This window comes from Chelonoidis abingdonii, chromosome 6, assembly GCF_003597395.2.
Source record: "Chelonoidis abingdonii isolate Lonesome George chromosome 6, CheloAbing_2.0, whole genome shotgun sequence".
In the NCBI taxonomy this organism is placed as follows: Eukaryota; Metazoa; Chordata; order Testudines; family Testudinidae; genus Chelonoidis; species Chelonoidis abingdonii.
In genome coordinates this window covers 66,890,069-66,917,535 of record NC_133774.1, presented here as the reverse complement: position 1 = coordinate 66,917,535, position 27,467 = coordinate 66,890,069, and the positions used below count along the sequence as shown (strand labels likewise).

At 38.2% G+C, this 27,467-nt stretch overlaps 1 protein-coding gene across 9 annotated transcripts in view; it reads right to left on the bottom strand.

The window, feature by feature from the left end:
* PAM (peptidylglycine alpha-amidating monooxygenase) overlaps positions 1–27,467 on the bottom strand; it is a 241,314-nt gene that overhangs the window by 18,515 nt on the left and 195,332 nt on the right. For 6 of the 9 annotated variants that reach the window (XM_075067127.1, XM_075067131.1, XM_075067132.1 and 3 more), the window contains 6 exons: positions 16,359–16,667; positions 9,190–9,319; positions 3,418–3,534; positions 2,723–2,795; positions 1,950–2,157; positions 1,074–1,274 (listed from right to left, as the gene is read on the bottom strand). In XM_075067127.1, coding sequence (XP_074923228.1) covers positions 1,074–1,274; positions 1,950–2,157; positions 2,723–2,795; positions 3,418–3,534; positions 9,190–9,319; positions 16,359–16,667 — 1,038 coding nt within the window. The remainder of the gene's footprint in view (positions 1–1,073; positions 1,275–1,949; positions 2,158–2,722; positions 2,796–3,417; positions 3,535–9,189; positions 9,320–16,358; positions 16,668–27,467) is intronic. The other 3 variants (XM_075067133.1, XM_075067134.1, XM_075067135.1) reach the window with 1 other exon arrangement.

Here is a 27,467-nt window from a genome sequence, read left to right as displayed (position 1 = left end):
TCGCTTCCAGTTGCGCCCAAGACAAACAAAAACACCCTTATGATCAGGTTGGTTGCTTCAGCACTTTTCTAGAGCTTTTACACTTCCAGATTTCTGAACTGGCTTTTTAGGAAGCAGTACGTCCTGTTTGTGACTGACAAGAAGTGCTGTTTTAAGCATGGTGGATTCTCTCTCCCTTTTGGTTTATTCTTTCTCCTGTTTTCCAGATCTTTTTATTTTAATTCCTGTTTTCTCTTTTCTACTTCCTTCTCCGGTTATTTTGCTCTAATCATGGTCATCTTCTTCAACCTCCTACTTCTCTCCTTTCATTCCCAGAAACACCTCTTTCCTCATGCAAAAGAAGCAACACATGCCCATAATTATAGCACAAGTGATGAATACAGATTAAAAATCTGGTATAGAATATGAAACTGTTTAAAAACCTTAGAAAGTATTAATGTCTACTGTTTACTTTGAGTTTCCAGGCCTCAGAACGTAGGTGGTACATAAGACATCAAAAACTGGAGGGGGTTTTTTGTTTTTAAATAGTAGCCGAAGGAGAGATATAAATGCCGCCACAATCCAAACATTCCTGAACTCTGGATCTAACTTTTTACTTTGCTCCCAACATAACCATACACATTTAGCTACTAAATTAAAAAAAAATATTAAGTTTTGATCTTTAAAAACAGCATCATCATCATGAAATAGTTTTTTATTCTCTGATTTTTATTATTGTTCTCTATGAAATTTGACAATTTCTTTTCCTGCTATTTGGAAATATTTTTTGCTGTTTCTCTAACGGAGTTTGTTATTTGACTATGCAACCACGAAGGTAAAAGTGCAAACAATATTGCCTATTTGTTGGCATTACATTTAAGGATGCTAATTTCTTCATAATTTCTCAGGAATGGAAAGATAGCTTTTTTCCCAAAAATTACACAGTTGCAAAAATCTACATGATAATTTTGAAACAGAACAAATTTTTGGCCTAAGATATGAGATAGTCTCTCAATGAAATAATATTGTGTGTTGAGATATCGAAGTGATTAAGCATATATTTAAAATGTGAAGAACATCAAAAAAGCAATTACCTGGAACATATGAAACTGCAAATAATTCTGTTCCAAACAATTTGTGTTTGATTTCTCGTGTGAATTGTCCAGTTTCTGACCTAAAACACTGAATTCGTCCATTTTCCCTGTCTGCTACACACAGCTGACCAAACTCGGGTACCAGTGTTAAGCTGTGAGGGATTCGGAACTGGCCAGGTTTGGCTTTGCCTACTGAAGTCTCTGCAAAAGAAAATATCCAATACATTCACAATCTGAAATAATCATCTTTGTCTAGAAATAGTGTTATTCTAAATTGTGCAATATAACTGTGGGAAAAAGAATACACATGATTCTCATTCTCGTTTTCACCAAAATTTTAACACTAAAAGTAAATGGAGTTACTTTCAATTTAAACCACAATAAATGAAGGGAAAAAAATCAGGCATATATGTTTGTACTGAAGTTACTTACTTCACCATAAATGCCTGGCAAAGAAAAAAATTTCATATTTAAACAGGGATTTAATTATTTACAAGAATTGAAAGGACTATGTCAAAGCTTAACTAGAAGTTACCACACCTCAGAATTTTAAGTTCTTATTCAAGCAATATTTTAAAAAATATGTGTATGAAAACAGGAATTTTATTGATAATCATGTGCATAGTTGTTCTGGAAGTGTCTGGAAGACAAGACAGTTTTTTTCTTCTGCTTTTTAAAAGAAGGTGTGTTTAAAAAAAATCTACATATCAGTGTATAGAACTATGTATGATGGTATTCAAAAGATAAGAAGGCCCTAATATCTGTTATTACTGTAACATAAATAAGTAGGATACAATCTTAGATAAGCTACATTTAATAGTTCATGACCACAGCAGTCTCAGTATCTAGTTAAACATCAAGATCTTTAATCAGTACCTTCCCCCCACTGCATGATGAACATTCCGTTTGGAGAGAACACAGCAATTCGGCTGTTACAATAGCCATCAGACACATAAATGTTGCCTGTGACTGGATCCACGGCCACATCGGTTGGTTGACAGAAGTGATTTTTGTCACTGCCTGGTTGCAAAGACCTTCCCAGGATCAATAAAGGTTCTTTATCATGTACTCCCAATTTGAACACCTTTTGTAGTCAATGGAAAACATAAGAGATTTCAAGTTATAGAAAGTGATGTATGATAGCTAGTCCAGTATAATAGTGATTGTTTAGGGAAAAGTATATAAATCTTCTCTATAGAAAGAACATTTTTACATGCAAATTTATTTTATTAGGCTTTTTATATACATATTGCTCCAATGAAGAAATCCATCATCAAGAATGTAATGGTGTTGATTCTGGAAAAAAACTGCATAAAATATAAATCATCAGCAATTTCAGCCAGTGAGTTAGCTGAGCACTAAATGCTTGTCTGTATGGGGAAATTGAAAAGCATAAGTTATTCTACTATAGCAAAGGAATATTTTTAGAATTAAGTCACTTTTATTCCTTAACAGAGTGTCCACACAAGATGTTATTCTGGAATAATTTATTCCACTATAGCTACTCCAGTGAATTTCCCCATATGGACAAAGCTTTAGTGTATATCTTAACAGCCACAACGTAATAATCTTATCAAGCCGTCAGCAAAATATACAAACTAAAAGTAATGAGATCACATACAGTACTTCTAGAAAAGCATTACACATACCTGATGGAGAGCTACATCAGTGACCCAGTAGTTACCATCTTTATCTATACTCAAACCATGTGGTAAATAAAATCTGCAAACATAAATTTAAAAGAAATGCATTTAAAAAAAGAAAGTGATGTGGCAGATACTGTTATGATCCATGACCGGTCTATTATCTATATTAGTATATAATATTTCCCCAAGAGCAATTCAAGATTTTTCTCATCATCTACAAAGTCCTGTGCCCCTACTACTATCTAAGGCCTGATATACCTCTATGCCCATTGCTGCAGTCACTGGAATGTTCTTCTTGTCAGCATACAAAACAGAAGTCACAGGCAGCTGGACTTTCTTGGTAAAGGGCCTTCAGCTCTGGTCCTCACATTCAATCCCTTTTGCCAACAAGGGCAGCCTTTACGATGCTGTGCCAGACATATTTGCTCCATACAAATTTTTGTTAATTTGGGTCAGTAGATGAAGAGTATTGATTGTTAGGGAGTGGAGGGAGGCAATGGCAAAGTTGGTTTCCATTCATTGCCCGCTGTTGGCAATACTGGTTGATTTTTTAATTTGGTTATAAATAAAACCAGATGTGAAAGAGATGAAATGTGACGTAAGTCTCAGAATAAACAAATATATGGATTAAACTCTTCAGGATGAAACGTAGTATACAAAAATATCAAGCTTTATTAAAAAAAGTAAATATAACTTACAGATTTTTGCCTGTGGAATCAAGAACTTCTGCATTACTTGGGTCTATTACAAGAATTGTGTTCTGTTCAATTGGTCCAAGTCCTCTTTGTTGGTAAACAAAGCTACTGTCAAATGAGCTATAAAGATATATTGAAATACAAAGTGAATACGTTAGAAGTTTCAGTTCACAAGAAAGATACATAACTTATGGCAGAACTTTGTAGACTAATAAGGGAAAACACCTAAACTTTGTAGGTTTGTGTGTATCTTCTTATACTTCTGTATTATCACTGAAGCCTTTTGGATGGCAGCTCTTCTCACGGATATCATGCCCAGTGACATTCAATGTGTGTAATCAAAATGAGCAGATACAACCAAGGCAATCCTGTATTTTCAATCATTGTTAAAAAAGCAAATTTCAACATCACTTTTTATTTTCTTTGCAATGACAGAGATTTTTTGTTGTTTCATGCCTCTCTGGGTTACTTATGAAGATAGTTGCCAAGAAAGTCTTAAACCTGAAATTGTTAATAAACTATGTTAATTTATGTACATTTCCTATGCACTTTAATATTCTTGCTGGTGTTTATTACAGTAACACCTGGTTTCTACTTTCTTTTTCTACTTTTCAGAGAATGATTGGTAGAAAAGCATGTCATACTATGTACATGTCCCCTTTCCTACAACTGTACCCTCAAAACAACTTTAAGCGTATGTCAAGTAAATTCAAGAACAAGCAGGATTTAGTTCTGCCATCTCAACTTTTAACCTAAAATTTAGGGAGCTAAGATTTCTTATATTCACAGAAGGCATAGTATGAGCCACTTATATGAGGTCAAATTTCCACATGCGTAACAAAGAAGAAAGTACTAGTGTATGTATCTCTGTCCATAAATTGATTTCAATAAGTGCTCTGCATTCAAGGAAGCTAAGCACTAATGGTGTGTGCATATAAGTGGAATTCTTTGAATCAAGTTTTTAATCTAATTAGGTGTAAAAAATATAATTTAATTTTTGACTAAAATGTTTGAACATACTTGAATTACTACCACTTTTTTTTTAAAGCAGTTTCTTAGTCCCTACTGAGTTCAATCCAATTGTGATCAATACATTTTGGTAAAAAGGAAGGTACTTTACAAAGCATCAGACATGGCTGTGAATAAAACTATTAATACGCTATACATTACAGCATAAGCAGTATAAATATTTAATGTTCTGGGGGAGTTATCTGTCCACAGTTTTCTATTTGGGAAAGTGATAGACTACTCAGATCTGTCTCACATCCATTGATTAGCTGGTTGATTTGTTTATTAAGTTTATGCACAAACCACAATTAGAAAATCTTTAGGGTTATATTCCTGTGTCATTAAAACGTACATCATGCTATCACCTGACGCTACTTGTTATATCATCATTAAGATTTTATTTTTTTTTAAAAGGTACCAATAAATCCCTTCCTTTTCTTATGAATGATGATGCACAGGATGGTAGATTCTAGAACATTCCTCTTTTCTTTCGCCCTAAATTTAGGAGTTACAGCCTTGTGTATGGATGCAGGGTAATTACTATTCAGTCATTGATGAAGACACAGGCAAATGAATGACAGATACATGGAATGGATTTAAGTAGCAGGCTGCAACTTTATTTAACCCTAAGAGGGGCGTTATGTGTCCTGTCTCCTATTCTCTCTTATCAAGGATTTAACCAGGTCCAGTGTTATGTTCAGGACTCCTACCATACAACCAATAACTCAGGGAACATCTGCCGGGTCTACACCCCCATCCATACTGCCTGGTAACTATTTCCTGCTTAATCAATTTGTTAAAGCCATGGAGACAGTTGTTAGCCCCTGCATCTGACAAATGGACTTTGCTGTCCCTAAAAAAAGCTCAGGCCTAATATATTATACACCATTGTGTGTGATCATGGAACCACAGAGGTTTGACTTTCTTCTGTTTAAATTACTGTGGGGCAGGAGGGGAACGGGAGGGAGAACAGAAATATGGATCATGCTGACTAATACTAGGTCTAAAATCAAACCCATGAGGCATGATATTAAATATCATACTAGTAATCTCTTTGTTCTCAGCAGACTGATTTTGCTTGCTCCAGAGTACATCTGGAGTCCTTCATGTTATGCTGGTGGCTCTAATTCCACCCTTCATGTATTTCCATAATTACAACCCCACCTCCTTTGCTAGCAATGTTGCTGATAATGCTAATAAAAAAAATACACCATTGGGAAGTGCAAAGGGCTTGTCTCTACGAACACTTAGTTTGTGGCAAACTGGTGTGTACAGCTACTCCCACAGTAGTTTGTTGTGCATGGAATACCTGGAGTAGATCCTGCTGCCTTGCATTACAAGTTCTGTAGCGCATTTTGATCTACCCCTTCTTTGAAACAGGAATAGTTCAAAGCGCCTAGGGAACTTTTAATGCATGGTAACAGAGTCCACACAGATAATTAGTGTAGGATAGCATTACACCCCAGATTGCTACAAACTAATGTTCATACACACAAGCCCTGATACTATGATGAATCAGGCATCTACTCCATCAGAAATTAGACAAGCCACCTTTGCAGAGCACCTAATTTCCACTGCCCTAGAAAGCATAGCTCCAGAGGTCACTTTCTGATTAGTTGTAACACTTGGCACAGCATTTTAACTTCATATTTCTAGCCTTTGCTAATTAAGAATGCAGCTTTGAGAGGCATTCAGACCACAGCAGACTTACAGTTCAAAAATCTGATTTAAATCCTGTATTATATACACCTCTACCCTGATATAACGCTGTCCTTGGGAGCCAAAAAAATCTTACCGTGTTATAGGTGAAACCGTGTTATATCAAACTTGCTTTGATCCACCACAGTGCGCAGCCCTTGCCTCCCCAAGCACTGCTTTACCACATTATAGTCGAATGTGTGTTATATCGGGTCGCGTTATATCAGGGTAGAGGTATATTTTATAAATCGCATAACCAGATGGCCTTTTTCATCATAAAACTGTAAAGACACTCACTTGATCAGTTACATAACTGACTAAACAGTTCTAATCTTTTCACTTTGAATAGTGCATGCTTCATAAGACAGAAAAAGCTGTTCTGCAGTGATCGCACAAACAGCGTATTTGATTCATTTAAGAAAAAAAATGTAAAATCACTTCAGATTCACTGAAGGAACAGAGCAATTTATAAACTAACCCTGGATTATAGGAGTTAGCATTGTACAACAATATTAAACTGCCTAGTTGAGTGTTCTAAAGCAGACTGAGTTTGCATTATAAGCCATACAGACCTTCCACTGAGCTGTATTTTGCTGTCTGAAGAGACTACTTTTTATAGCACATATTAATAATACATTGGAACCATTTGTGCAGTGCTAAAGCACTGCAAATTTGTGTTTGCTTCTTTCTATATAGTATGCTGGTGAAGCACTCAATCAGTGAAAATGGATTAAACCCCAAGACCAAGAATTCATCAAATTTATGATTTGATGAAGGTTATTATATTCAATTAATGGCTTTGCACATTGGCAGCCAATCATAAACATTAACTTAGTTAAGACTGATACTGAATTGTGTGTCTTTTCCTGCTTTGCTTCTTCTCCATGTTTCTTCCACCAGGCACATCTAACTCTGCAAGTTTTCTTCCCAGTTCCCTCGTCCATCTCCATTGTTAAGGCTGACCACACTTCAAATGGATCCAATATAATGAATATGCTACATGGGGCAGAAATTATTTTCTGACAGAAACATGTCTTCAGAAGCTGAAAAGGAATTTTAAAACTGCTTCATACATATACCAGACACACATGATCATCATTGGTGGACTCAGTTTCCAGTTGTGTGTTTTGGACTTGGGCTGTATATATCACAATTGCCAAACTCTCAGAACACAAATTTCAGAAGTGACAAATGATGATAGGAGTCACACAGTAACAATAACTGCCAATTATTTTGAAATGTTTTTGATTCAACTTTTTCTTCAATGATACAAAAACCAACATTTATGTGCATGTGTGGGAGGGAAGATGAAAAGAATCACTTCAATATAAGCTCTGAGTTGAAGCCTGAATAATATAACCTATGTATGCGTCACCCTTTCAAATCACATACTCCATGTTTATATAAACTTCAGATAGAAAGATCACTTTGATATACTGCACAAGAGATTAAAAAGATTTATATCTTATCCATCACAGTAGTCTATTGGCTAAAAGTTATAATCAAATGTACTGTTTTAATTACAGGGATAAGAGACAGCTTTCTCAGGCAAAGAAGACTGTAGCAGTACAATCTTTTAGAGAGATTACTAATTATGATAAAACTAAATTTCATCACAAAGGTTGAAACAAACATACTCTTAAGTGTCATGTTTATGTATATGTAGAACAGGTTACTCGTAAGATACAGTAAGCCATGTTTAGTAGAGATGCTGTGTTTCTTTCTTCTTCCTGAATGTTTTAGAATTTATCCATACAATTTTAATATATAAATACAAAAAAGAGATAGTTACATATCCCTTCAAACAACAAAACATATTAATATATTTTCTGAAACAAGACAGAGCAGCCATATACACAAACACAATTTAGTCCTTCATTATCAGTAAGGATATGATTTAGTCACGGAGGTCACGGATTCCCTGACTTTAACCTCCATGACTTCTTCGGCTTCAGCCCCCATGGCTGCAATGGGGACATCAGCCCTTGTGGCTACATCGGAGGCTGTCAGCCCCCACAGCTGAGGCTGGAGCTTTCAGCCTACAGATGCGGTAGAGGCTGGAGCCCCTCCAACCGGGTGACAGAGCTCGGACTTCAGTCCCCCCGCCAAATTCTTAGTAAAAATCACGGACAGGTTGCAGGCTTCTGTGAATTTTTGTTTACTGCCCCCGGCTTGTCCGTGACTTTTACTAAAAATAACCATGACACAAAATCTTAACCTTAATTATCAGTGAAACCTGCTTAGAAGTCTGAATAAAACTACTTTTCATAACAAATTAGTCTTTTTCAATGCACCAAACTGATTGCTGCCTCCTAGTATTTCTGAGACACACCAGCCACCATGACTGCATTTTGTTTATCTTGTTTGTGCACCACTATCAGTGCTATCAACTGTAAAATACATACGTCTACAGGCTAAATTCTGTTCTCAGCTGCACACCTAAATTGATTTCAACATCAGCCCCATGTCACAATTGCTCATTCAGGGGTAGAATTTGGCTTGAAATACAGCGGGTGGGATTTTCAAAGGTGCTTAAGTAACTCATCAGCACCAGTCCCACTGAAAGTCAGTCACTCAGACACTGGAAAATTCCATCCAGTGTATTGACTACTTGTTACAGGATAGCAGGAAAAACTAGCTTTACGGTATGTAATACCAAAATAGTGGTTTACTTTTTATTTTTTTAATTTCTCAGATATTTTGCTACAAATAAGTTGCTCTTACTTTTGGGATCTCATTTCTCTCTTAAACCCCAAGCAGTGGAGAAATAGCAATTTTCAGAGTCAGAAGTTTTATGGGAGCACTAAAAAAACACTGTGAAGTTTTACCAAATTAGCGGATCAAACTTGTTTTGGGGAAGCACTGCGTGACACACTAGCCTTCTCTTACTATTCTAAAGATCTAATAACTCTGGAGACTCAAATCTATGTCATCTAACCATTCACTCTCTCCATATCTAACTATTGTAAGCAGGAGCATTCTATGTTTATTCCCTGCCTAAAGAAAATATGTTGAACAAACAGCATAGTCAACTATTTAAATATACAACTTGACAGAACATCCACTTACTTTCTGTCCCACACATGATCACCTCTGTGGAAAATAACCAGGTTATTTTTAGGGTCCAGGGCCAACCCAGAAACCTGGCCTAGTTTGAGGTTTACTCCAGGCCAGTCCACGGCCTCTTCTATGTGGAAATCTAAAAAAGAAATTCATGCAGTATATTTATGTGAAAATATGAAATTGGTAGAAAATTCACTGATTTATGATAGAAGGACATGCACATTTCCTTACATGCAATATTTCTATTAAATGTGTTGCCATTTGATTCCAAGCAGTAACTTTCTTATGATAAATATATATCATGCACAAGCAGTGGCACCCTGAGCTATGAAAAATGACAGAAAAATTGAGAACCTGCCTTTGATTTTATTCTCTTCTCCATCTTAATAGCATATATATGCACAGAATATTGTTTTATTATCAACTGTATATGTTCCTAGTACACTGAATGAATAAAATATACACAAAATTGCATCTCAAATAATCAGCATATATAGTTTAGAGATAGTTCTATTAACAATACATTAGTTTGGCATTTTTCAAAAATATTTTAATGTTTTCCAGTTTAATTTTAATGAGAATGGTATCAAAAGTGGGTGACTGAGATCAAGTAGGGCAAGCCTATCATGTTTTTCAGAACAAAAAATGTTCTAACACACACACAGGCAGGGAAGAACTAAGCAACACAAAAGAAAAACAATGATGTGGCCCAAGCAAACCAGTAAATCCTGAAAGGTACTGCTAATGTGATTTTGGGAGTCAATCACCTGCTTTACCTTGTATAATCTGCATAGCCTGAGATCACATATTACATAGTCCCAACTAATTTATTGATACAAAGAGCTAGATATTATTATGAAGTATCTGAAAAGACCTAAAAAAATGTGGGGTGGGATAGGGAAGAATGGAGTATCTACCCTCATTTATCTTGTGACCCATTTTACTTCTGAGGACATAAATATCTGGCAATTTTTACATAACCCAGATCTGATTTTGACACTATACATGAAAAGCACAGTAATATAACAAGAGAGTCATTCTACTCTCCTTGTTTGTATCAAAAAAGAAAAATGAAACTAGGAGAATTAAAAAAAATAATGGCTTTGGCCAATTTTGTTTGTGTGTTTTTTGTTTTTTTTTGCTTTTACCTCAAATTTTATGCAGTAACAAAATGATTTCAGTACTGAAGAGAGAACTGTTCCACCTTGTTCTTCAAGCAATGAAATTAAGTGAATCCAGGGACTTCTTGGCCAAAACAAAATAATTTAGAATCGCCTCTGAAATCCTTATGTCCCAAGATCTAGTATTCAACCATCATTTGGGTACTATATTGTCATCCCAATCTAGGATGGATTTAGAGTGTAATACACTACCAAAGCCATTAGTAACAGCAGCTATAATCTCAGAGTTAGTCATTAAGATTTATACTATACTTATTTTCCAAAATGTGATGTAGCATTTTAAATTTGTAATGTAAATACCAGAAATTGATGAGTCTCCTGTATGACCCATCACACTGCTTGCAATAGCTTGCAATGATTTTGTTGCCTGAATTCCTGAGGGTAGCCAGTAAAGCATACTCCATGCAGAAGCTTGAGTTATGTCCTTCAGCACTGAGGCAGTGGGATCAAGAGTGCTTTTGGTCTTGTGACCATATTGTTTGGTGTTCAATATTGTTTATTTGTCTATAGACATCATGCAATAGGAAAATAAATTTTATTTCTGTATGACAACTGCTTCTCTAGAGGAGTATGTTTTTAAAATCCAAGTCTTTTTATTTTTGAGAGAGGAAAAGGTAAGTCACTTGTTGAACGAGACAATCAGATCTGTGAAACAATACCTATATTGCATGGCTTCTGAAAAAGAACAATTAGAACATATAAGAACAGATCCATAGGGCAATAGTTTGCCATAGTTTACATTTAATTTTATTTGCAGTAATGCAGATATTAAATCAAAATATGTTATTGTAAATACTCACTTTTAAATATAATCTCTAAAGTCATTTGATCAGTTCCTTCTTGCAATTTTGAAGGAAAAAATCACCCCATTACAAAATATTACAGCTGGATTTTTTGTCATACAGGAAAATGGTAAAAAGTTTAATGAGGCAGCATTATATTAAAAAGAATACCTTAACAGCAAATATTCACAAAGCAACACTTACAGATGTGCTAGAAAAGTTTCTGTACACATGAACAAACAGAGAATTGCTACTCATTTTTTCATGTAAGAGTTTTTCTTACTTAAAAATATTTTCTATAGGGAGAAGAGAAGGGCAAAGGGAGATGACAGGGGAGGCTCCTCTTTCCCCAAAGGGCTTGAGTTAATTTTCCTCTCTCTTATTTTCTGCATGGTATAGTTTCCCCTCGGGCCGCTGAAACCAGAACCCTGTTCTGCAGACTAGGCCACTGAGAATAGCAGAATGAGGAAGGAAAATAAAAAATGAAACCTCAAACTCTGCCTGTTGTTTTTTGCTTTTGCAGGGTAGAGTGAGGTGTCCCGTAAGCTCTTCTTTTCCTTCTCACACTTTTTTCCACTGGTAGTGTCATTAAGTTGAGCCTGTCTTCTGCACTCTCAGCAAGATCTATTGCTCAGTCATAGTCACATCTTGATTCCATTTCTTTCCCCCCAAAAACCTTGTTCTTTTGGTGCACTGTCACATAATCAAAATCAAAAGAAGTTTAGCATAGCAGAGGAAAATGAAAATGGTAATGGAATAACTAACTATACATAAGATTACTGAACTAGATTATAACACAGTTTGGCCAGCCAGTGTGGACAGAGCCAAATCATGTTATAACTGGGTTTAAGTTGATGTGTTCACCTCTAGATCTCTCTTTGCATAAGCACAAGTGGTAAGCCACTGTTGAAAGGTGTGAATAGATGGGGTGAGAGACTTAAGTGTGGAGAAACAAGAAAGAACAAATACGTTATATAGGGATTAAAATTACAAAGATCTCTCATTCAGCACAGTTTCTGACATGGCACTAAGATAATAAATTTGATCATATTTGCAAGAATCAACAATTTAAGAGTCAAGGACAAACATCTTGGAGACTGGTTTTGTCTTCCACCTTCCATTTGCTAGGCGACTCTTTACTTCATCTCAGAGGAGGATCCAAGTCAGAGTGATCGAGATATTCTTCACTTGGGGAGCAGAACCCAAGCATGGCTGTTGTTGCTCCTGACATGTCCCCTTATGAGATGGGACCTTGTAAAACTGGTAGTCATAAGAGGCTGCAATAAACCCACTGTCGTGGGGCATGAAGAATGAGGGCAGGGCCCCAAAGTTGTCCTTGCCAAGGTTGCTGGTTGAATCTCCTGCTAGGAGTTTTCTCCTCAGGGAGGCTATAATGTGGAGGAATCTGTATAGACCTCAGAATTGACTGAGAGGTCATTACCATATCTATCAAAGGGACAAGTGGTGCTGGTACCAGTGGTCAAGTCAGTACTGGGGACCAAAGAAGGTACTGTCATTGTACTGGTAATGGAGGTCAATGGTTGGTTGGCTAGCGAAACTTTACTAGAGAATGTTGTGTCAGTACTAGCTGGAAATACCTCTCTGTACCTTAGAGAACTCTGCATGGGACTGGTGAACATGTTGGTACCAGAGGATGAGTACCATTGAAGATGGTAGTATCAGAGAGTAATGAACTCTGGGAGGTTAATACTTGTGGAGAGTCTCTTGGTACCCCTCAGTAACAGTGATTCAGGCTCTGGATAATGGTGACTCTGGTAATGGTGACTTTGGATAGGGACCCCGTCAGAGTCAGTATGTCAGAGCTACCGAAGTGCAATTGGTGTGCCCTTCAGGTTTGGCTTCAGAAGACAGTATCAGTGACTCCTTCAGCTGGCTTTGGAGTCCTTGAGTTTCAAAGGCCACTCTATGTTATTGGTTCTTCTTGGTGCACGGTGTGGTGGTCTTAGCCGGTGATATGGTCCAAAGGTGATGGGAGCCCATATCGGGACATGAAGTCTCCTGAGACCCACTGAGGGGGTGACTTTCCCCTTCTCTTGTCCCATTCTGGAGAATGGGGTCTTTTCTTCTTTGAAGGTCTGGGTGGTTCTGTTTGCTTACTGTTGTGGCAGAGATGGTTGCTGAGACTCTCTGAGCAACCAGATCCAAGGAACAAGGAGTGTGAATCAAATCCCCAGGCCTCAGAGAGCACTCCATCAATAAGAGTTTTAATCTGTCCTCCCTTAATTTGTTAGGTCTGCTTTTAAAACCTGGAGAGGACATAAGTCTCTTGGTGGCAGCTTGAACGCCGCTGCAGGGGAAGACCTACGGCAGGTCTGGCAGGGTTTAAAGCCTGGGGTTTTGGGCATAACGGTTGCCTGAGGCTGTGGATCAAGGCCTGAGGAAAAAAACAAAGGCCCAGTAAATGAGGAAGGGAAGGGAAGACCCCCCCCCCAAACCAATAACCCACAAATTGTGCTAAATAACAAAAAATAAAGAAAGTACAAATGAAAATGAAAAAATAGATTAAGTGAGATAACTAGCTACACAGCTTGCTACTTAAAGTACACTGTGACACTCTGTCTCAAGTTGCAGGTGGCTGAGATGGAAACTGGAACGGCAATGTCTCTGCCCCCTCCCTTCATTCACTTGTAGCAGAGCACAAGGGTGTCTAGGGTGCAGGCACAGACCTGCAGACACTGCAGACAAAAATCTCTGAGAAAGCGCGCAGGGGTACACAGACATCCTGATATGGAGCACTCATAGGGATATTACTTGAAGAAAAATGTAATGATGTGTGTGTCTGTATATATGCACACAGAGAGAGATTATTTACCAATTTAGGCAATTTAGGTAAGAAAAATATTGAGCTATAGATATAAAAAAAGCAGAAGTAAAATACTACTGAAATTAAAGCTTAAAAACTTGAAATTAAACTAATGCTAAATATCAATACTATTAAACAAATACAACTAAATGAAAGTGGGTCTAGTGCTAAGAAACCTTAAGTGTTTCAAGTTTATATGAGTCATGTACTTGACAACAGCAACTGGCAACTAAGCATGTAAAGTTTAGTGTGATTTTTGTTTTATTTTTGCAGTATCTTCATCTGCAATCACAGCATAGGATGGTAGCATTATTATTTTTTTAAACCTACATGAATAAAACAATTAAAATAATTTTGCATCTAATGTATCTAGTTGCTTCTTTCCAAACTGAAATCTGCTACTGAGAAGCCACACAATGTTTCATGTTAGTGTGCATAAATACTTTCCCTTCCAGAGAGTAAATGTGTGATTAAAGATTTTTCACTTTATTATAACCACTCTTTTGCCAAAAGATGGCGCTGATAACTTCCTTGTAGTCCAGAATTTCTGTGAATAAGCGGTGCTGTATAGATTTAAAAGGGAAAATAAACTTTGATTTTAAAATATTTAAAGAAAACTTTTCAGTTTTGGTTCTCTTGTTTCAAAAACTTCCAGGCAGGTCAACTGTACAAAGTAACACCCCACTTCCGTCTCCAAAGCAAACAGCCAAACAAAAACCCAAAATGAACCAACCAACCAACCAACCCCTATACTTGCAACCAAAAATATTAACGCTACAGCAATACTGAAAATGAATTGCTGCTTCTTTCTGTAAACAGGACTCACACTAAATGGTGCAGCAAGTCAGCATTTTATTCAGTTCACTGACATTCACCCACTCAATCAATTAAAATGGAAGGGAACTTACTCTAACGTTTCTCTTTTCAAAATCATATTTTTTAACCTTCTGGACCTAGAGAATTTATTTTGCAGGAAAATATGTGCTTCTTGGTCATATGGCCTGATTTTTCATACACTACCACCAGTTGAACTTCACAGTCTTTAATGGTGCTCTTCCTGATTTACACTTGTATATGGGAGAAGAAAATCAGGGCCATATTAATGAACATTCCTCAACCTTTCCTCCCTGCTTCTCTTGCCAATAACTGTGGCTGTATTTCATTTAAAAGCAAGGAGCAACACCTAATACTAGAAGTCCATATCTCTGGTCTTCTATTAAATATTAAATCCTGTATTTAGCAATTATTACACTATATTTGAACTGCATGTGAGCAGAAGGCATTCCATCCTCATATTTTAAATTGCAAATAAAAATCAAATGGATGATGAATAATTTATGTTTGTAAGGAAAATGTATTTGGAAACCGCAAGCTGGCTGTTTGCAATATAAAGGCAGCCTGTGATGCTACATCTCACACACACAAATGGCTGCCATGCATAAATAACAGATACTCTTCACATGCTGTATTATCTGCCTTTCCACATTAGCAAGACTAAATACAATCAATATCACAGAGACCACAACACAAGTGAAACAAATATGCTTTTATGGTTTTTCCTGTCATAGAAACCTGAAGGGAATGAGTTTTAATCTGTTAATTAGAGTAGCCAATCCTGTTTTGAAATAAAGAAATAAATATTGACTTTCTGGACCATTCCTCAATAACAACAACTACTTTTCTTCATTTAAAGAAAAGTAGTTAGTGGAACTACAAGAAATAAAGCTTGTAAAATCTTGATGTCTGACAGGTCAAGTCAGCTGAAAAAAGGCAACGAGATCGCCCCATTAGTCATTTCAATGAAGCCAGTTGCATAAAGGGAAAAATAAAACACTTTAATTCACTAAAAGTTGCAAAGAATCCTGTGGCACCTTATAGACTAACACGTTTTGAAGCATGAGCTTTCGAGGGTGAATACCCACTTCGTCATATGCATGTATTCACCCATGAAAGCTCATGCTCCAAAACGTTTGTTAGTCTATAAGGTGCCACAGGATTCTTTGCAACTTTTACAGATCCAGACTAACACGGCTACCCCTCTGATACTTTAATTCACCACTGTATCCATGGTTGTTTACTTCAATTTAGCAGAATGCCAAATTAACCACAATTTGTTCAACTCTCAGTGTTTCAATTTAACAGCCCCAAAGTGAACTATGTGGATCTGATTATTCTAACTCAATTTTTCCATTAGACGATAGCCACGCTTGATAATGGGAGCAAAAAGTTTATGATTTATGTAATCATGAGAAATGTAAAAAGACAAATTTCATAATTAGATCTCTTTGTGAAATTTCAAGTATCAACTGATCTTCCCTTCAGATTTTGCTAATGTGGATCACAGCTCTTACGTTGCAGTACATTGCTTAAAATGAACCCCTAACCCACCTCCAATAGGTTCGTTTCCCCAGCTTCCATCACCATGTTGTAAAGAGAAATGTCTGTTCTCTGGCGGCCTCACGGTGGATTCTAGTCTGTGAAATTTGTGAATTCTGTTTCTGGCGAGACTAGTATTGGCCCTTTCATCGTGATTTGTAACCTCTCTGGCATCAAACCAGCCAAGATCCTTCTTTTGGACTACATTAGCAATCTCAGCTACAAGATCTGATTCTGCCTTTTCGGTAGGATTATACTTATGCACATGAACAACATCTTCCCTTTCTCCTAGCAGCTTGGAAATGAGTGAATAGAAATCACCTGTACAGAAAAGAGAAAAGATAAGAGGCGGAGGGGGGAAGATTATAATAGATTATAAAGTTTTCTACAGTTTTAGCAAACTACCGTTTTAGCAAATATAAAAGTATTCATACAGTTATTGGTATGGCTAGAGCACGAAGGATCTGTTTTCAGTCTTTCATAGATTTGAACGAAGAAAGCCTGTGACAGAGAGATATCAACCCTTTATTATCTGTAATTTACATAATAATGTCCAATTTTTCCTGACATTTCAGGACTAAAAAAGAGCACATTACCCATCTAAAGATGTTCTTGGGAACAAAGGAATGTGTCCATGATTTCAACAAGAATTTCAATAAAGGATATTTACAGAACTCTCTGCTGGATTTAGAAGCCAGAGTACTGCAGACTTATAAAAGAAAGATGAGAATTCCGTAGTCTAGTCAATTTTATCATTTCTGAAATCAATAATGATAATATGAATACATTTCAAAATATCTTTTTTTGAAAAGTATTATTGCTTAAGAAGCCCAAGCTACAAGAAAAAAAACCTAATCTGCAATATTTTCAGTGTAATGTGCTGCAGTGTAGCAGACTCACTAGCTACAAGATATATTTACAGACAATTTTTAACTAGACATAGTAGCATTCTTCAGTGCATTACTCCTTCCTAAAAATCACTTGCCAAGCAAACACGAAGCAGACGTACCTACAGTATTATAACAAATCAGCATGCTGTCCCATAACCTACCATGCCTGTACCAAGTTCTAGAATGTTGGCCCAAGAACACAGAAAAAGAAAAATTAACCTAAGTGTAAAACGCAGATTTTTTTTTTGTGCCAAAAATCAGTTTTAACCACACAGATTTATGTTTAATTTTGTAACAAGACTTAAAATGGTGACAATGAGGGCTATCCTTAGGGATTCTGCTGCCCGAATCCAAACTAGCTTTATATACTCCACCAGCTTGCAGTCACCCACACAATAACTGAACATTTTGTTGCTCTAAGCAAATGTCAGTTCCGTCTGTATGTTAGAGCCAGAGGGGAACAGATATTCAACTATCAAATTATGTTTTTAATTTGCGGTAAATATATAGTGAGGAGTCCTTTTATTTAATTCTACGTATATCTACTGAAGAGATAACTTACGATTAAGCAATTCATTACTTAATTTTTAAATTACAGTTATAGTGCCATATACATTTAAAAAAAAAGTTTTATATTAAGAAGTAGGAAGTTAAAATGATAACGTCTAAGCTTCAGCTCATTCACCGGTAATTCATGATCATTAACTTGGTATGGGGGAAATTAAGTCTTTCAAAAAAAAAAAAAACAAACCCTAAGAGTTTCTGTCATGTTTATAAATGGTCCTGGTTCAGTGATTTCAACTAGGCTTCCAATCTCTGGCCTTCAAAGAGGAATATCCCAGGTGAAAACTTCTGTCAGATAATAATTGCTAAAGTAATAGGGCCAATTTCAGCAAAATGAACAAAGAAAATTAGACCTGAACAAAATTTGTTATGCCATCTACGCTAGTATGCCTCATAAAACCTATTCTAAATGGCTAAATTCAACTAACTTGTCCAAATGCAGATTTACAAACCAACAACCCCAGACATTTAAAAACACATTTAAATAATCAGCTTTGCCTATAATATATATATTCTTCCACAGGGTCTATTTGGGTTTGTAGCTGGGGCAGGTAGCACAGGCCACCATTTCCATTACCTGTGCTACTACAGCTACACTACTATTTTTTGTCTATCATATTGTACTCTGTGAAGATGAGAAGGGCTCAAGTTGCTGGAATCTTAGGCAAACAGAAAGGAGGGCTTTATTTCTGACTAAAAGGCAACCCCCATTAGCACAGTCCTACTAATTCTGAATCACATTTGAGAAGCGTTCTTTTCATTTTAGTTTCTGCTCTTCAGCAGGGATTGCCTGGAGCAGCAGTTCTGAGGTCCCCTGGGGGGCTACAAGCAGATTTCAGAGGATCTGCTAAGCAAGGCTGGAATTAGACTCACTGGGGCCCAGGGCAGAAAGCCGAAGCCCCACTGCCTCAAGCCCAGCCACCCGGGCTTGAGCAGCTTAGCTTCATAGAGCCCCTTGTGGCATGGGGTGCCAGGCAATTGCCCTGTTTGCTACCTCCTATTGACGATCCTGACACAGGTACCATGGACTTTTTATAGCATGTTAGGGGGGGGCCTCAAAGAAAAAGGTTGAGAATCCCTGACCTGAAGCAAGCCTACTTGCACCTAATGAGGCTCTGGGGGAATGGACAGATGCAGTGGAGACAGAACAGGAACTGTCTGGGTCTTATGAGATTTTGACACGCCCCCTTCCTGCCACTGACTAACAGGACTACTTATACCTCTAAAGCTACTAATAGGGTTGTCAAACAGATAGTTAAGGGTTAACGCCTCTTCTACCTGTGAAGGGTTAAGAAGCTCAGTAAACCTGGCTGACACCTGACCAGAGGACCAATAAGGGGACAAGATACTTTAAAATCTTGGTAGGGGGAAGTCTTTCGTTTGTGCTCTTTGTTTTGGGGGTTGTTTGCTCTCGGGACTAAGAGGGACCAGACATCAATCCAGGCGCTCCAAATCTTTCTGACTCAGTCTCTCATGTTTCAAACTTGTAAGTAACAGCCAGGCAAGGCATGTTAGTCTTATTTTTGTTTTCTCAACTTGTAAATGTTCCTTTTTGCTGAGAGGATTTTACCTCTGTTTGCTGTAACTTTGAACCTAAGGCTAGAGGGGGTTCCTCTGGGCTATATGAATCTGATTACCCTGTAAAGTATTTTCCATCCTGATTTTACAGAGATGATTTTTACCTTTCTCTCTTTAATTATTTCTTTAATTAAAGTTTTCTTTTTAAGAACCTGATTGATTTTTCCTTGTTTTAAGATCCAAGGGGTTTGGATCTGTGTTCACCACGGAATTGGTGAAGCCTCTTAAGGCTGCCCAGGGAGGGGAAGGTTTTGGGGGGACAGAGAGTGTTCCAGACACTTAAATTTCTGGATGGTGGCAGTGATACCAGATCTAAGCTAGTAACTAAGCTTAGAAGTGTCCATGCTGGGGGAGGAACCTTGACAAGGGTGAAGGCCTGCTTTGTGGAATCAATATGAGGATCTGAGTATGGAAGACAGACTTAACAGCAGAGCAAACATCCAGTAGTGACTGAAATAGAATCCTTGAGGCATGACCATGCGGTCTGAGGAGATACTACAAAAAAGCCAGTCTAGTAAGCAAGAATCACATTTAAGAGGGCTGGGAAAAGGTATATCAAAGAGTCCAAGGAGAAGAAGCATCTGTTTGAGAAAGAAAAATTAAAGAACTCTGGGGAAAAGCGGTTAGGTAGAAAAATCTGTGTCAGAGAGGTTACATGTTTTTTGAAGGAGGACAGGCGTGATATTGTATGGGGAGATCTTGGTGGATCAGTAAATTGTCTGGATCACTACTGGTAGCTGGCACATCGATTATCACGCTTATCACCAAAAACAGTCAGGTCAATAGGCCTTTAGTGGGCCTATGCAGCAGCCTTAGCACAAGGAAGAAAGGAAGCTTATCTATATTTGTCCTCTGGGATGTTTGTCATGACCTTCAAGCATATGGACTTCATAAAAACATATCTGTTTAATTAATGGTCTCAGGAAACTCCTTGCTTAACCTTTGAAAGTGCTTACTTGACCAGTTTTTTTGATTAATATGTTATTGTCATATTAACACAATAAATAAGGGGGGAGAAGTTTGGGCTAGTTGGATCACCTTATGGACACATCTGAGGGTCCCCAATGGCAGGCGGAAGAAAGGGCACTGGATGTCTGATGCTGTACCACTCGAAAACCACTCCAGACTTTGGTAATTGAGGGTTGGGGTATTTTTACTACCCTGTTGTATATGTATGTAAGTGCTTGAGACTAAATACAGAGTAGCAAGAGCACTCTTGTATTATACTGCTTGTGTCAACCATCTATCAGTTGAATGGTCCCCACTGATTTATTTCCTGCTGCAGTAAGAGGAGGCCCTGAGATATACACCTTGGTATCGGAGGCCTGGTATGAGGCCTAAGGCCTGAACTGAAGTAATGGTCAAGACTTTGCTAACATAAAGCAAAGTTAAGCTGTGAGCCAGAGGCAGGCCCTGCTCACAGAAGCTGAGGAAAGGGCTGATGCTGCAGAAAAGAGACATACTAAAAGGTACTGGACACCAGATATCAGAACATTTGCATACTTGTACACTCCACACAGATAACAAGGAACAGACTAACCATCCCAATGACAGGGGCAAAAGGGTAATATGATGGATAGAGTTTGTTTTGTTCCAACCAACATGTACAAGGTGAGAGGCGTCACCTACTACAGTAGAGGGTTGTACCTTGCTACAGAGAAGGGTTGCACCTCAGCATGTCAGGTGGATGTGTAAACTTGTTTGTACCTGTGTATAAGAATGTATCCCTGGGGCAGTGTCTTTGTCCGGCCGAGGGGGCAGTGGAAAGTCCCGTCACTGACTAAGCCGAGTCCGTTGCCAAGAAGCACTTTCTCGTAGTATGCCCTGTAGAGTAAAAATCTAGGGGGAACTATCATTGTGTCCATACGGCAAGAGACCTGGCTGACGTGCCTTTGTACCTTACTAGACTCTGTGGTCATTGGGGGTTCTCTTCGGGTCTGCTGTGTCAGCTTCCGCAGAGTTGGAGCAGCACACAGAGGGAACACACGCACACAGCCGAGTGATACCAACATTGAACAGAGCAGAGCACCACACCGGTAGCATCTCACAACACCTGCCACTGCCTTATCAAGAGTAAAAGTTACCAAGAGCTTTATGTTCAGAAAACCCCAGATAACAATATGTCTATGTATGAGAGAAGATTTTAATGAATTTGCATTCCAGTCAGACTTAATCCACGTCATTGCCTGTGCTACTCAATTTGAGACTACATTTACTAAAATATATTTTTACAATCTTCAGAGTTTCTTTTAAAAATCTAGTTTTGCTATTTTTTAAAACAAAAAAGTTACCTTCATGTGATGCTGCATCCACTTAATTATTTTCCTTAATATAAAATGAGGTGGTATTCTAATAAAAAACATTTTCCTTGACGATGTGGTTCACATTTGTGTCATGCTTTTACTGGAATATATCTTCACTTATATCTGTAGTTTTATGATTGGTAATGCTGCTGTACAGTTTTTTGAATGTTACAGTTTTTGCAGAATGTAAATGGAGCAAGTTCATAAACATCACATTACTTCACAAACAACATAAGCCTAATGGCAAATCCACCGAAGACTGAGGATATGTCTACACGGGCAAGTTTCTGTACCACAAGTTACACCACTTTTAATAAAACGCTAGAATTAAAAAAAAGAGTCCAGTGTCCGGCCTAAGGAATTTAGAATCTAGTACTGTAAATATTTCATATATATAGTACCTCTTATCCTACACCTTACTTTCCCCACAGGACTCCTGCCTCATTCAGTGCACAGACTGGACTTGCTCTGGGACTGAACCAGGGTTGTGTAGTGAAGGACACTGTTGTCTGTAGGACCCTGCTTCATTTGTTGCAGAAGTTCGAAGGTGTGTAGTGAATAAGACAGACAATTGCAGGGAGAGAAACAACAGTCTCTGGCTAAGGCAGTTCTGTGCCACCCTGGAGAATTGGATTGTATCCCTGCCTCTGCCACAGAGTTCCTGTGAGATGCTGGGCAAGTCACATGAACCAGATTTTTCATAGACGGTCACTAATTTTGTGTTCCTCACACTAACTGTGTGTTCTGGTGGCCAACGTGAAACACCTGGGGACAAATTTGCAGAAGTGCTGAGCCCTTACAACTGCAATTGAAATGACTGGACTTGTGCTTTGAACATATTCTGTGTTATATAGTAAGTATTCTGAAAAAATCAGTGCTAGTGTTTTAGGTTGATACTAAAATTAGTGGATACTTTTTTTGCCAATTTTGGTTTTAATCATTATGTGTCTCAGTTCTCCGTCTGTAAAATAGTGATAGTAATACCTCCTAATCTCACAGGTACGCTGTGCAGATAGCCATTAATGTTTGTGAAACATTCACCCAATGATGAGAACTAGGGATAGCTCAGTGGTTTGAGCATTAGCCTGCTAAACCCAGAGTTGCGAGTTCAATCCTTGAGGGGGCCACTTAGGGATCTGGGGCAAAATCAGTACTTGGTCCTGCTAGTGAAGGCAGGTAGCTGGACTTGAGGACCTTTCAAGGTCCCTTCCAGTTCTAGGAGATGGGTATATCTCCATTATTTTATTTTATTTAACCAAATTAATAATTTTTTATTCAATTAAGGTTTGGACAGTGTGCAGTGAATAAGGCCTGAGGCCACATGCTAAATGAGGAAGATACAAAGAGATATTGAATAGCTACTCATTTACAGAATGACGCGGGGTCCTATGGAAAAATAACGTGATCATATAATTAAAGACTGTATCATAAGGCACATGGAGGATGAATTAAGAGTACAAACAACCTTAATTTTCACATTTGCTAACTTTTCAGTGCTTGACTTAAAAGCAATCTTAAAATATTTTAACGTAATGTTTTGTATATAATGCTTGCACACAATGGTATTTTGGGACTGCTAGAAATACATTGTTCAGGCTACCTGAACTTCTGAGTGCAGTCCTAGATCTTACAAGTGATGTAGCAGAGGAAGAACTCAATGGCACTATTACTTAGAGACAGCCTGGATCAGGGGCAAAGGAGAAGAGAGAGGTGCTCAATATAGTACAGAGGCGACAAATTGGATGGCAGGGAGAACAGTGGAATTATTGATACTGATGCAGAAAGAGGGAGGCTTGGAAGGCACAAGAAAGTTCAGGTTCCACCATTCTGAACCTGAGTTGATCTGAGACATCCTGAATGAAATGATGAAGAGAGAGGTGTAGGTCTGAGAGGCTGAGGGATTTTTAGGAGTCTTCGGTCTAGAGGTGATATCTGAGGTCCCCTATATAGAGTGTGAGGAGAAATGGGGAGGGAGGAGGTGGAGCCATTGAAAAATGCTGGAGTTAGAGGAGGAGGGGAACCAGGACTTTACATAATGTTATTATGCTAAAAAATGAGATTAACATATAGAGATATACCTATCTCATAGAACTGGAAGGGACTTTGAAGGTCATTGAGTCCAGTCCCCTGCCTTCACTAGCAGGACCAAGTACTGATTTTGCCCCAGATCCCTAAATGGCCCCCTCAAGGACTGCACTCACAACCCGGGATTTAGCAGGCCAATGCTCAAATCTCCCACGATGCAGATTGACAGTGCTGAAAGTGGCTGCTGGAAGACAAAAACAGAGAAGTCCTTTGATTATATCAGAAGAAGGTTGTTGATGGACTTGACAAATGCCGTTTCAGTGTAGTAGGAAGGGGAGAAACCAGACTGCCAGTGCTCCAAGTGAGAAGTAAAGCAGAGAAAGTCATGGGAGTAGGAATAGACTGCATATTACAGGAGCAGAGAAAGAATAATAAAACAAGTACTCAGTTTAAATGGGATGTTTCAGGGCTTGTCTGCACTGGCAAGTTTCTGCGCAGTAAAGCAGCTTTTTGCATTTGCATTTTGCATTACTGCAAAAACACCACCTGGGCGAGTATCTGTGCGTAGGGAAGGGGAGAGAGAGACAGTGTGTTTTGGGGGACAGAGAGCGTGTCAGCATGCTGTCTTGTATGTTCAGACAGTGGCCAGAAGCAACCAGTCATGAGGCACGGGGCGGGGGAAACCTCGACATCAGCCCCCGCCTCCCTCCCTGGGCTCTCTGCACAGCAAACTCTCTCTCTCTCTCTCACACACACGCACCTCTGTGTTCAACAACACAAGCATTCCACATTAATGGTTTTCTGTGTGTCCTGGAGCAGATCAGCACGGAACGGAATGTCTGTCAGAAATGGTGCTTTGAAACGGGAGAGGCACATGTCTCCAGCAGTCACTTGAGGCATTATGGGACAGCTCCAGAGGCCAATTACAATAGAGGCTCAAACTATATGTACCCCCCCCCCCCCCCCAAAAAAAAATAACCAGTAAGAGGATCACAAAAATGCCACCATGGCAACAACGGAGTGAAAGAGGCAGTTAGACACAAAAAGACATCTTTTAAAAATTGAAAGTAAAATGCTACTAAAAAATAGAAAGGAAATTAGCTGTTACCACTCAAGAGACCTTGGAGTCATGATGGAAAATATCTGCTCAACATTCAGCAGCAGTCAAAAGAGCTCACAGAATGTTAAGAACCATTAGGAAAGAAATAGATTATAAATAGGTTTATAATTCTACTATATAAATCCATTGTACCCCTGCACCTTGAATACTGTGTGCAGTTCTGGTTGCCCCATCTCAACGAAGACATATTAGAATTGGAAAAAGTACAGAGAAGGGCAATAAAAATGATAAGGGTATGGAACAGCTTCCATCTGAGGAGAGACTAAAAAGACGGACTGTTCAGCTTTGAAAAGAGATGACTAAAAGGGGATATGAAAGAGGTTCATAAAATCATGAATGGTGTTTAGAAAGTGAATAAGGAAGTGATATTTATCCCTTTGCATAACACAAGATCCAGGAGTAACCTAATGAAATTAATAGGCAGCAGGTTTAAAATCAAACTAAGGAAGTATGTCTTCACACACTGCACAGACAACCTGTGGAACTCATTGCCAGGGGATGTTGTGAAGGCCAAAGATATAACTACATACCCAAACGCAGAGGGTATGGAGAATACATCCATCAGTGGCTATTACCAAAGATGGTCAGGGACATTCCCCCATGTTTGGGTGTCCCTAAACCTCTGACTGCCAAAAGCTGGAACTGGATGACAGGGGATGCATCACTCAAATTGTTCTGTTCTATTAATTCCTTCTGAAGTATCTGGCTCTTGCCACTGTCAGAAGACAGAATGCTGAGCTAGCTGGTGCACTGGTCTGACCCAGTATCGTCATTCCTGTTTTTATTATGTGGAAATACATATAAGCATCTAATCAAATACTAGTTAAAGATACTTATAAAGAAAAAATAATGCCATTAAAATGATTTTGATCAATTATGTAGTCATTGGAGTACCCACAACATGTCAGCTACCACATTAGAGAATCTTGTAAGAGAACATAAATTTCATGCCCATATATTCTTTTTATTCTTTTAGTGAAAATTATTACAACTACTGTGCACTCCAGTTCCTCTCTTTTTGTTTGATTAAATATGTCAACAGTAATTCATTTTAGTTAGCATAAAACCACTTGTTAAATTATTCTGTTTCACAGAAGGTGTTTGAAGACCTTTTAACTACCAGAGGTCATATAGTGTTTTCCCTCTACAAATTATATTTTTGTCATATCCTCCATGTCCTGGGAATACAGCAGTTTGTGTTAACCTTTGAGTAGAAAGATTGATTGTACTGTGCCACAAAGGCTACAGCATGGATGGTTTTGAACAAATGGAATGAAACACATTAAGGTCTTTTTCCACAAGGGGAGAAGAGATGCCTAATATACACTATGGTGAATGGTATGAACAGATAATAGTGTTCTCAGTACTATATATGTTGTATCCAATTTGTCAAAGTTATTCTAGACAGACAAAAAAAAAAAATCTGAGTAACAATTATTTGCTTTCACTTTGCCCTATGACAGGAAAAAGTATAGTACTAGCTCTGCTTCAGAAACAGCAGAAAGCACTCAAATCTGTGAGCGCGAGTAAATCAGAATATCCAGCATATTGTTTTATGTAAACATAATGTTTATATAAAAATAAAGATTCCTTCCACCCACTCATCACCACGTGTTTGCATGACTGTGCTAAAAATCAATGAAGTGAAATCAGTTTCATTAAGCTAAACTCTTAAAAATCTTTACTTTCCATTTAAAGGATCTAATTCTGGCATCTTCACACAGTGAGTAGTGTTTTTCCTCGGTGCTCAGTAACATTTATTTCAATGGGTTTACAAACTGAATAAGGTGCTATTCATCATGAGTAAGGATGGCAGAACTTAATTTGTTTTTATTTTTTCTCCAGATGCTTCCAGTATGGCAAAAGAAACAAATATTCATTATTCTGACTCTGAGATCAAGTTACTTATAAAAAAAGCTTCAATTGTCTAAAGAAGAATTTTGAAGTACGGCTGTTGCTTTGTCATTTTTGTCTCAAGCTACACTGATACTGTGCTAACAATCTTCCCCTCAGGCAACCACCAAAACGAACCCTTTCCTACACCATGGAAGAGCAGAATGTCTTAACTCCCTTCAAAAAACACATAATAGGCCTGGTCTACACTACGCATTTAAACTGATTTTAGCAGCATTAAATCGATTTAACGCTGTACCCATCCACACAACGAGGCCCTTTATATCGATATAAAGGGCTCTTTAAATCGGTTTCTGTACTCCTCCCCAACAAGAGGAGTAGCGCTAAAATCGGTATTACCATATCGGATTAGGGTTAGTAATGTGGCCAGCCAAATCAATCGGTATTCGGCTTCCGGGTGTACCTCACAGTGCACCCTTTGACCACTCTGCGACAGCAATCTGAACTTGGATTCACTGGCCAGGTATACAGAAAGCCCACAAACTTTGAATTCATTTCTCGTTGGCCAGCGTGGACGCTCTGATCCACACAGTAACCAAATGGCAGTCTCCTGAGAACGACAAAAGACTCCGCATGGGACCGCACGGGACATACGGATCTGATTCGGCTATGATAGGGAAGATCCGTGTGCTAACAGAACTACGTTCCAAAAGATGAAATGAAAAAATATTTGAAAAAATTTCCAACGGCCTAGAAATGGAGAAAGGCCACACCATGACTCAGTGCA